Here is a 12,100-nt window from a genome sequence, read left to right as displayed (position 1 = left end):
ATTTTTTTTAAATAATCAGTTTTTAATTTTTATTTTTTAAATAATTTCATAATCATTTTTTCATAATTTATATCCTCAATGCCATTTTTTATTTTCATTTTAAAAAAAAATTATAATTTTTTTTTATAATTATTTTTATAAAAAACAAATTTTTTATAATTTATTTCAGTTTTTAAAAATTTTTATAATATTTTTAAAATAATCAATTTTTTATTTTTATTTTTCAAATAATTTTATAATTATCTTCATAATTTGGATCCTCAATGCCATTTTTTATTTTCATTTTAAAAAGTTTATAATTTTTTTAATAATTAATTTTTGAAATAATATTTTAATAAATTATTTCATTTTTTAAAAAAATTTATAATTTTAAATAATCAGTTTTTTATTTTTATTTTAAAATAATTTTATAATTATTTTTGTATAATTTATATCCTTAATGTCATTTTTTATTTTCATTTTTTTGAAAATTTTTATAATTTTTTTAATAATTAATTTTTTTAAAAAATAATTTTTTAATAACTTATTTTATTTTAAAAAAATTATAATTTTTTTAAAATAATCACTTTTTTATTTTTATTTTTAAATAATTTTATAATTATTTTTTAATAATTTCCTCATGCCATTTTTATATACTTTTTTTAAAAAAATTATAATTAATTTTTAATAATTATTAGACCCACGATGTCACGTGTCAGCTTCCAATTAGCTCGTTTTGCCACGTCATCGCATGTGTGCAACACACACTTTGAGTTTTTTGCTGATGGGAAAAAAAATTCCCAATCGGAACAAAATTCGGGGGGTTTAGGGGTCTGATAGGAACAGACGTTGGTTGAGGGATGTAAGTGAATTTTCGCAATAAGTTTGAGTGTCTGTGACTTTGGCCTAATGAATATCTTCATAGTAATTATGCACTGCAGCTCAGGTAGGATCTAAGGATGATCAAAATTGGTGAATTTAAGTGTTGCGTTGCCGGCCTGCGGGTTCTTAATTCTCACAAAACACAATAGTGACGTTGTCGTTGTCATTTCAAAGTAAATCACTTACACATTTATTGTCTTACTGTTAACGGATAAGAGTATTTCCAATTACTGGATTGTGCGATAAAAATTGATTTTGATACAAAATGAAACATTAAATGAAAAATGTGCGATAAAAATTGATTTTGATACAAAATGAAACATTAAATGAAAAATGGTTAGAAATGAAGCGAACTATCGTAACAACAATAATATATTCAGTAACATCTCATAAATAGTATTAGAGGAAGACCTATGACGGACTATTATACAATGTGGTTAATGTATACTTTTCGTCCATTAGTTTTATATAAAATAAATTTTTTCATCGTATCTAACACAATACAATTTGACTAATCATCAAAATAAACATTGTATATTAATTACAAACACTATACAATAAGGGCTCTTTTGGTACTAATCATGAGATTAATTTCAAAATGAGTTTTATATTAGTTGGTGCCTATGGATTTGGCACAATCATTAAGAAAATATTAGTTAGGAGTTTATTTTATCAAATTAGCCTTATTAATTATGTTTTGAAAATATAAATTTGAGTAAATATACTTTATTTTGTCATTTAATGTTAAGGTTAGTATTGAACAAATATAATAAAATTCTCTTGATTTCATCAAAGACATAATTAAATTGAAACAAATATTTTAAAAAAATGTCAACTACAATAAAATGAAGGGAGAGTATAAAATGCTTAACATAACCCATTTTGAAAATAATTATCCCATAATTACAGTGTTAATTTTTATCTCACCTTGATAAAATAAATAATCTGGAAATAACTAATTTCGTAACTTGTCACCCAACCAAATGATTCCCAAGCAACAACCATCCAAACAAAGGGGTAACAGACGCATCGCGCAAGACATAACATGCAAATTGCTCCGCTTAAGCAGAGAGAGAGAGAGAGAAGAGACAAAAAGTACGGCAAAGGCAAAAAGCATTAGCAGCGACCGACCCCCCACACTGTACCATTCTGCAGGTATTTAGGGTTCTTTCAGTGCTTCATTTTTTTTAGTTTGTATCCATTGAACAGTAGCACTGGTAGTTATGCACATATGAATATGTAAAAGTTTGATCATAACATGGCTTTAGCATCTAGTCTTCACCAGACTTACATTCCTTTGCCTTCCTCCAATTCAGGTGTCTTTTATCCCCAATACTTTGTTAGTATTTGTTAAGGGGAAATGGGGGAACTGATTATAAGTTGGTGAATCCAACCCTCGCTAACAAGGGTGAAAGTATACGTAGCTAACCAACTGAGATATTAAGATTTCTCTACGTAGTTTTACTCCGATGGTGGTGCTGTTTTGGGAATGATTAGGGCTTTTTTTTGGGGGGGGGGGGGGGATTTATTGGTGTAGTTGGTGGACATCAGTTCGTTTTCCTTTATCCGTATACTGTAATGATTTATCTAGCTCCCTAGTTCTTTCCTTTCCCTTCTGCCTTTGAGATTCTGGATTTGACTCTACCGGAAATTTGCAAATGGGGGAGGGGAGTGGGGGGAGATATTGGTGGATGGTGCTATTTCTTAGTTCTTATCATTCTCGAGTTTCCATGTTATTAGTTTTGTTCTTCTTAAAACACCATTAACTCCTCTTCAAGTTTCTATGACTCTTAAGCTTTAGAACAGTGTTGAGGTTAGGGTTTTAGTTTCTGTTGCTATATGGTTCCATGATTTTTATGTTTTGATACCACAATCAGTGATTGCTATGCCGAGGGTCTATTGGAAACAACCTCTCTACCTTTGAGTTAGAGGTAAGGTCTACGTACACTCTACACTACCCTTCCAAGACCCCACTTTATGGTATTATTCTGGGTATGCTGTTGTTGTTGTAATCAGTAATTGCTATCTTGCCACAAATCCACCAGCATGTGTTTTCCCCTGATAATCATAGTATTCATTTGTTGTTTTTGCTGCTCATTTTCTTGTGATTAGTGTTTTTTGGATAGTGATGTTAGTTGCAAGGCAATATTCTTATTACTTATCATGCATTTGAGCAGGTGATAGGCATGCAGATGATGAAGTAGTTCTTAAACCAGTCCCCATTTATATCATCAGCCATGAATCTCAACTTCCGGACCCATTTCTCTACCCTTCCCCAAAAAATGAGTTGGTTGTTGGACTCGACTGCGATGGTGTTGACCTTGGTAGATACGGAGCTCTCTGTATTGTGCAGGTTTGTTTCAGTTCTCACATGTTCGAGTAGATGCCAACTTCGTGCCTCGCTTGATTTCCAATACTATGATGTTATGATGTTATTCAATAGTAGCTTTGTAAGTCTATTATGAGTAACTTTACTTAATACTATATGTTTTCTTGCGAAGCAAATATGCATTGCCATGGGTACATTTCTTGAAGAAGTTTGTATAAGTTGCAGACATCCAGAGAATTATCTCCTAAACTTCCCTTGCCTGACAATAGCAGAATGTGAAGACCATAGCTATAATCATCTTTTAGACTTTGTGCATCCAAATCAAATACCTGCTTTGTTCCAAACTAATGGGTTCAGTGCCCGAGTTTGAGATGTCAAGGCTTGTACTCAAGCACACTGTCAAAAATCGACCATTTTGGGCATTGGTAAAAGCTCATCTATTTTGCATCCCAAGTCCAATCGGGTGTAAAATTTGTGAGATGTGTAAACTGACTGTCTTGGTTGGTAGTTAGGTGATTCCATGCTTAGCTTCCCAAGTTTATGGTGTTATGGGTAGCAATTTGTGTGGGGTTTGGCCATGTTATTTACCTTATGATTGACCTTTCCTCATTTAAATTAACAGCTTGCTTTTCCGGATGCTATTTACTTGGTTGATGCAATTCATGGTGGGAAAGAGTTGATTAATGCCTGCAAGCCTGCTCTTGAGTCTATCTTTATCACAAAAGTTATTCTCGACTGCAAACGGGATAGTGAGGTGAGGTCTTATAGAACTTCTTTTAATCTCTTCTTGTTCCTTCTTTCCCTCTTTTATCATTTTTGTCACATTTTTCCTCTGTCTTTTTCAGGCATTATACTATCAGTTTGGTATCAAGTTGCACAATGTTATGGATACCCAGGTTAGCTTCTGGTGCTTTCTTTCGAGCCACTTGACTACTAGTTTCTCCTGTTATCACGTGCAATACCTTTTAACAAAAGTAATAAGTGATTCACGCATTACTCTCCTGCTGTTTAATCTGGCTCTTTGAATACTCATTGCGTGTTTTCGTTTCTACAACCTCATACGTATGGCGTCTTTCTTATTATTGTTCACTGGATTGTGCTGATTTCCCAGCCGTGTAGTTTTGATTTCTAGTCGGGGTTTGCTAGTATATATTCTCGTTATATTTTGTTAAATTTACTTCGTCAAAAAAAATATTTTGTTAAATTTACTGCATTACTTTTGTTACTTATTGGAGATTGTATCTAATTTTAGGAGATGCTCAAATGATGAAATCTTAAATTTGTTTTTGACCTTTATATGGTAATTTGGGGACAAACACTTTTCTTTTTAGTGGCTGCCGATGATGATAAACTTCTTCCACCATGCAGTAAAAATCTATCTTGGATTATTAAATGAATCATTTCCCACTGATTATTTAGGAGATGCTCAACAACAATAACAACAACAAATCCTTTGTATTCCCACAAAGTGGGGGCTGAGGAGGGTAAAATGTATGCAGTCCATACCGCTACCTCCGAAGAAGTAGAAAGGCTGTTTCCGATAGACCCCCGGCTCAAGATAAAGAATAGTAAACAAGAGCGTAATGAAACATGAAGCAGGATGTATGGCATAACATAAATAAGGAATAAGACGTAATACAATAGAAATCAGAGCAATACGAAATAAGATAAATAAGCGCAATATGAAATACGAGATAAGAAAAGGACATCTGGAATAGGACAACCACCTAGTAGTAACATACACTCACAGACCAAAGGCACCCACCACCCCCAAACCCTCCTGACTAGGGGCTCCTACCTATGGACACAGTCCTAGGATTGCTAACCCGGCTATACATGAGCTCTTCTAACTACTCACTACAACCCACGCACTCATCCTAGCCTTCTACCCTTATCCGCGATCTCCACACCTTCCTATCTGGGGTCATGTCCTCAGTAAGTTGAAGCTGCTCCATGTCATGTCTAATCACTTCCCTCCAGTATTTCTTCGGCCTGCCTTTCCTCCTCCTGAAGCCATCCAATGCTAGCCTCTCACACCTACGAACTGGGGCATCCGTTCCCCTCCTCATCACATGCCCAAACCATCTCAGCCTTCCTTCCCGCATCTTGTCCTCCACCAAAGCCACTCCCACCTTCTCTCGGATAATCTCATTCCTAACTCTATCCCCTATAGTAAGTCCACATCCAACACAACATTCTCATTTCCGCCACCTTTACTTTTTGAATGTGGGAGTTCTTGACTGGCCAACACTCTGCAGTCTGCTCCATACAGCATGGCTGGACGGACTGCCACTCTGTAGTATTTGCCTTTAAGCTTAAGAGGCACCTTCTTATCACACAACACTCCCGAGGCGAGCCTCCACTTCATCCAACCTGCTCCAATACGGTTACAGACACTTTTCCTTTTAGTTGCTGCCGATGATGATAAACTTCTTCCAACATGCAGTAAAAATCTATCTTGGATTATTAAATGAATCATTTCCCACTGATTATTTATTTCAGATATGGTTTATTTAATGCCTATTGAGTTCCTTAATATTAACTTACTTCCAACAGCGAAAGAAAGTTGCTTTTATATTACAGTGATTGCTTATCTTTCTATGTGGTACAGATAGCTTATTATCTGATAGAGGAACAGATGGGGAAGAAGAGCGCACCAGATGGCCATATCTCTTTTGTGCGCCTTCTTGGAGATCCACGCTATTGTGGTACTATGCCCTGTTCAGCTTCTCTTTACCTTTTCCCATGTGGTGATTGCACCAAATATCTGAATGTTGAGTGGTTAAATGCAAGAACTCCCACTGGATGACCAGCTAAGTTTGGTTTGTTTTTTGATTCCTGGAAACATTTTGATTTGGTTTTGAGAACTAGTCCTAGAAAATATAAGAGTCACTGGTTATGGTTTTCGGTAATAAATAAATAAGATTCTTGTATTTTTTTTTCCAAAACGACAGCTGATAGTGCCAAGAATAATAGAAGACATCATCTAGGATTCTGGTAGTGATTATGCTTGCTCTTGTGGTCTTTAATCATTAAAGACCAAAGAAAAGAATTGCAAAGTTTCCTCTTTGAAGTGCATCTCTCTTTGAGGAATGTGTTTTCACCATGTGTTAGCTATGCATATTAAGAGATGGCATTGGAAATTGATACTGTTTGTAAGTTTTGACTAGGGAACAGATTAATATGCACATTTCAAGAAGTTATGGTCATGAATATCAAACAATCTTTTCTGGTTAGTTCATAACTTTAAACCATAAATGATGAAAACAAATGAAGCAACAATTCTATAGTTCTACAGCAAGGACTCTTCTTGTTACTGACAAGTGACAATACAACCTCAAATATATTTTGCACTTCCCGTGGATTGTAGCTCTAATCGCCTCTTCTCTCTGACTGCTTTTGCTCATAAAAACGTAGGGCATTCAATGAACTTTAATGATGATCATGAGTAGGAAAAGCTTGATATGTCAAGCTTCTCATTGTCGGTTGTAAAATAGAAGTTCATGGACAGATTAACGTTGCTAATACACTTTCCTTTTCCTTGTATCTCTTTTGTGTGATTGCAGGTATATCATATGTGGAGAAAAAAGAAATCCGTTCTCTTCTGAAGGAGGTTGGATTCTGTTTTACCTATTTCTCCTATTCAGTTGACATTCCTACCATGTGGAACATGCGTACTTCGATATCATTCTCAGACCACAGTTAAAAGCCTTACAGGAGAAAAAGATCGTTTTGAGAAAGTTCTTGGACCCTTTTGCCAAGAGGTTTTGAAAAACTTTGGTAGTAGAAAAATAAGATGAAAAATCCCTGCTGGCTGCTGTTGGTAAATAGCCACCTAATACTTAAGAGTTGCAAGGGATGGGTTTGTTGATAAGGTTTTTATTGTTTATTGCTACACTTAACTATGCCCTCTTCAAAATAGCTTATTTTTTTTATTTCTTATTACGATAGTATCTGGTATGTCTTGCATGCACTTCAACTATTCCACTAGATACTTGCTACCTTCCACCAGCATAACTATCAGGTAACTCTGCCTGTAAGGCTTGGCAGATGGGAAGAAATCACAATGTTTTTTTCTTCTCTTTAGGATTTGAACCTGAAACCTCATGGCTCTTCAAAATAGTGGTCGGTCACAAATAAATGGACTGCATTTAGATAACAGACTAGCCAAAAGGCTTCAGGTTTTTCTCTGTTATACGTGATGGCAACCTTTCACTTCTCAAATTCATGTTTGTCTTAGAATAACTATATGGAGCATCTTTCCATGCTTATGTACTCCCTCTTCTGCAGAGTGTTGTGGGCCCGTGGTTTATGTACCTTCTAGAATCATATGGCTTAATTCCCTTTTCCACAGGATCCTCAGTTTTGGGCCTACAGACCATTATCTGATCTGATGGTCCGTGCAGCTGCTGATGATGTTCGATTTCTTCCATACGTATTCCATAAGATGATGGAGAAATTGAGTGAGCAATCACTATGGAGACTTGCAGTTCGTGGTTCACTTTGTTGTCGGTGTTTCTGCATTAGTGACAACGAACTGATTGGCCAGCAATTCCTTCTATTCCAGGTTATCTCGAGCTCTCTACCAAGGTCATGAATGCATATAGTGGTGCCAAAACATATATGTTGTTTTGTCTGGATATTCTTTTATATAATCAGAGAAGTTTCTTATCCTTCATAATTATATTAAGGCATTGGAGCCTTGTCCTGACTTTTGCTGGGTTTGATCACCTAGTCAGTAGAGAATTAAGCTGCCCGTGAAAAGTATAACACAAGAAGTGTTGGATGTGTTTCATGTAAGTGGAAGGCTGACTGGATTAGCCTATTTTGGAGATATGAATTGAAAATACTATCATGATTTTGAAAATTTAATTTGTGAAAGTCTGCAGCTTATCAAATTTCTAGACATTATCAACCAATAAAATGTTAGTGCATTTCTACTAAAATGTGATTCGTCTTGTCAGATTTCCTCAATGTGGAACGAGATACATTGGAAGACGAGATTTTCTCCGTGCTTGATGTGCCACCCGGGAAATTGGTAGAAAAGGATCCTCAATTTTGTCAATCAAAGAATCATGCAAGTAATAGTCTCTCCCTTTAATCATTCTTATTTGCTGGTTTATAGCTTGTTTGGCTAAGGATTGAAGCTAAAAGTACTTATTTGTTTTTCCCAAAAAGCGCTTTCTTTAGAGAATTGAAGTGTTTGGCCAAGCTTATATGAAAATAATGTGTTTTGAGCAATAGCAATAGTTTTTTTCTAGAAGCACTTTTCAGACCTTGGCCAAGTACAAATTACTGCTCTAATAGCGACAAAAGCAATTTTCAAATTGATCAGCCAAACACCAATTGCTACTCTCCTATAGTACTTTTTCGAAGAATACTTGGAAGCTTGGTCAAACATGCTATTAGTGGGCCCTAATATGAAACGTTTTGCAGGGCAGAAATCGTAATCGGTGGATCAAAGGGAGCGCCAGACAAGGTTGGTAAATATAAACATGTACTCCCTCCCTCTGAATTTATGTAAATATGTGGTGGTCTGATTGGACAAGGAGTTTATGAAAGAAAGAAAAACTTTTGAAACATGTGGTAAGAAACAAACCATACACATTTATATGTAAATGAGAATTTTCATGTTAAATTGTTTCTAGAAATATTTTTAGTACTATAATTCAAATCTCACCAGAGGCAAAAACACTAGTCTAGTTGAATTCTTCCCATTTGTCCAAGCCTTGATGAACATAGTGACCCGATACTTGTGCTGATGGGAGGTAGCAGTTTCCCCCGGGAAAAAAAAGACTACTCTTGTCATTATTGTATTTTTGGTTTTAGATACAACCAAGTTTTAGACAAATAAATGACTTTTAGCCTATAGAAATAATTCATAATTGCATAATACACCCATCACGTTGCACTTCCAATAAGTTAATAAATCAAGAAGCAACTTGAATACTATAATCCCTCACTAAAAGAGTAGAATTTGACTAGAATTATTTGCATCTGTTAATTGCTAAGACTTGACTATTTAATAAACAAGTTCCATAGCTCAAAAGGTCAATGTTGCTGTCATTATCAACGTGGTTAGAGTAGAGAAACAAAATTTGGAGATGCAAATATAGAGAATTGAATGTGAAAACCTAGCAAAATGAAGATAGATTTTTCTCAGACAAGTTTCTGTATTCACTCTTATGGTGTTCTTAGTCGGATTATATGTGATATTAGATCCAATTTTGAGTTACAATATTCTCGAACTTTAGATTAGTGGTCATTGAAAAGGACTTTAGAAAAGTCAAGGATTAGTTAAGAAATTTGAAGGTGGGATGAGCCGCATTGGGCTCGTTCGCAGCGTATGTTTGGGTGCTTGAGGCCAAGTCTCGCGCTGCAAGAGCCTCACACTTCTGGCCCAAAGTTCTTGTCGCCAGCCTAGGCGAGCTCCAGATGAGTCCCAATTTATCCTTTCAAAATATTTTATTTGAAAAGGATTACATGGTAATTGTCTGCAACCGTAAAATGCCTTGAGAATTGCATTTTTTGAACGTTAATATTAGCCTGGGAAACGAAGAAGTTGAGTAATATGATACATCAAAAGTGCAAGCTAACTAGAATAGTAGAATGATAGCTTCCTTTTTCTTTTTTTCTTTTTAAATGGGTTGAGGGGTGTTGATTTGATATGTATAACCAATCTTCCCTGTTTGTTCAGGTTTTCATCCTTGGACCCCTGTGTTTGAGTTACAATATTCTCGAACTTTAGATTAGTGATCAGTGAAAGGATTTTAGAAAAGTCAAGGATTAGTTAAGAAATTTGAAGGTGGGATGAGTCGCATTGGGCTCGTTCACAGCGTATGTTTGGGAGCTTGAGTCCAAGTCTCGCGGGACAAGAGCCTCACACTTCTGGCCCAAGGTTTTTGTCCCCACACCGAGGCGAGCTCCAGATGAGTCCCAATTTATCCTTTAAAAATATTTTACTTGAAAAGGATTCCATAATAATTGTCTGCACCCTTAAAATGCCTTGAGAATTGCATTTTAGAGCGTTAAAATTAGCCTGGGAAACGAAGAAGTTGAGTAACATGATACATCAAAAGTGCAAGCTAACTAGTAGAATGACAGCTTCCTTTTTTTTTTTTGGGGCCGGATGTCGTGACTTGTGAGATAACCCTTTTTGCTGCACCTGGAAGCCAGAGCTTTTACATATATAATACTCGATTAACACAAGCTAAACAAACTCGAGTGAAACCTATCTCACTTCTTTTGCTGACATTCATCCTGATCTTCCATGCCATTTTGTCTCATATTGGATGGGGGTGCTAAATCAATGCATCTTTGTTGAAGTTACATTGGTATTTGCTTTACTTTTATTTTGGTTTACACATGAATTTGAATTTATTTTAGCACCCGCCCTAATACTTCTATTTCTGAAGGATGGTTAGAATTTTAGGACGAGTTAGACATTGTTCTATTGGTCATTTGTGAACTTGATTGGTGGAGTGGTCTTGAGGGGTCATTGTCATGCCCACGAAATGGCCAGCTTGGGAATTTTGAGAATACTACTGGATAGGAGTGGACTATAAGAATGTAGTTGTAATTGTTGTAGTGGGATCCATGGGAAGGTTAGTTCCAGAAACATTGTGAAGGAGATAAAAGCTAGCCCCCACCCTCTTCACATGACCACACGGTGACTTTGAAGCTTGCGGACAAAAGGAGGCCATTGAATTTGTCATAGAGGGCACAGTACAATGTATGTACAGCAAATGTTTTGTACAATACAAAGAAACCTCTTTGAATGCTGCATTGATTTGATTTGATGTTGGGTGTTTTCCCTATCTATGTCCTTGCTGACTTGTGTGGTTGTTCATTTCTAGTAAATGGGAACACGAACTCTGAGAAAAACAGTTCCACATAGTGGGGATCACGAGAGGATATAGTGTATCCCTAGCTCAAAAATAGAGACTGATGCAACTCATTCAATGCGAGTTTTGAAGACTAACAAACAACAAATAACCATTTTGCTTCAGTCATAAGCAATAAGCAAGTTGGATTGAACTCATCCGTTTTATTTAATTAAAGGTTGAATATGTTATATTACAAGGACAATTAAACAATAACTCAAGGACAGACATTGCAATTTTCTATGCTCTTTGCATCCTTAATCAATGATTAATCAAGTGTGTTGGGACTTAGATACTTATCATTCCTCTTTAAGGAATGCTAAATACTAGATTACAATGTATTTTTTTAGGATTATTGTTCGTGCAACAGAATTTCAAATCTTTTCCCAATCAAAAACGATACGGGAAATAGAAGGAAATCCAACAAGATAACCTAAACAAAGTAATTTGACTGCTGTCATGATCATTAAGAATAAACTAATCAACTGTCAATCATGGATATCATATGCTGATGATATCAAAACAAATACTACACACTAATTCTAATCATAAAGAGAATCAATAGGAGATGTTCCAAATCAGCAGCTATGATTGATTTTTTCCCATGTGACAAATGTCTACCTGGCACTGTAATCAACCACTAAATTCCTCCACGTGTACATGAGGATGTTGTGTTCACGGGTAGCTCAAGGATAAGAATTTTTATACTGACTATATTTGAAACTGCTAGAAATGATTTGTGGGTCCCATTGAGCCGATAAAATCAATCGGCTTGAAAGTGACGTCATGGAAGCCGACAAGTTCACAGGTCGGCTAACGCGGAAGGCATTTAGTTTTGGATGGTGACATTTACGGATGGACCACTTTTCTTCTGTGGGCCGATAACTCATCTTAATGAGCACCTTAATTAATCGGATCGGCCCAAATTAACTACTCGTATCTCCATTTCGAAGAAATTACAGGATCGTGGTAAATATTTATAGCTTGTTTAGCCAAATATCTACAATCATTTTATTTTAAAAAAAAA

The 12,100-nt window shown here is 35.6% G+C and overlaps 1 protein-coding gene across 1 annotated transcript; it reads left to right on the top strand.

Moving 5' to 3' along the window:
• Window positions 1-2,012: 2,012 nt before the first annotated feature.
• Window positions 2,013-10,989, top strand: LOC107861770 (ribonuclease D-like). The gene is given in 12 exon segments (XM_047410146.1): window positions 2,013-2,177; window positions 3,039-3,214; window positions 3,813-3,944; window positions 4,036-4,086; window positions 5,802-5,898; window positions 6,757-6,803; window positions 7,545-7,722; window positions 7,725-7,757; window positions 8,155-8,223; window positions 8,226-8,271; window positions 8,627-8,669; window positions 9,888-10,989. Coding segments are annotated over 12 exon segments (981 nt in total). The 5' UTR covers window positions 2,013-2,119; the 3' UTR covers window positions 9,939-10,989.
• The last annotated feature ends 1,111 nt before the right edge of the window (window positions 10,990-12,100 follow it).

The sequence above is a fragment of the Capsicum annuum genome, chromosome 3 (assembly GCF_002878395.1).
Source record: "Capsicum annuum cultivar UCD-10X-F1 chromosome 3, UCD10Xv1.1, whole genome shotgun sequence".
Lineage (NCBI taxonomy): Eukaryota > Viridiplantae > Streptophyta > Magnoliopsida > Solanales > Solanaceae > Capsicum > Capsicum annuum.
Note: the sequence above shows the minus strand (reverse complement) of the source record. Positions and strands in the feature narration are given on the sequence as shown.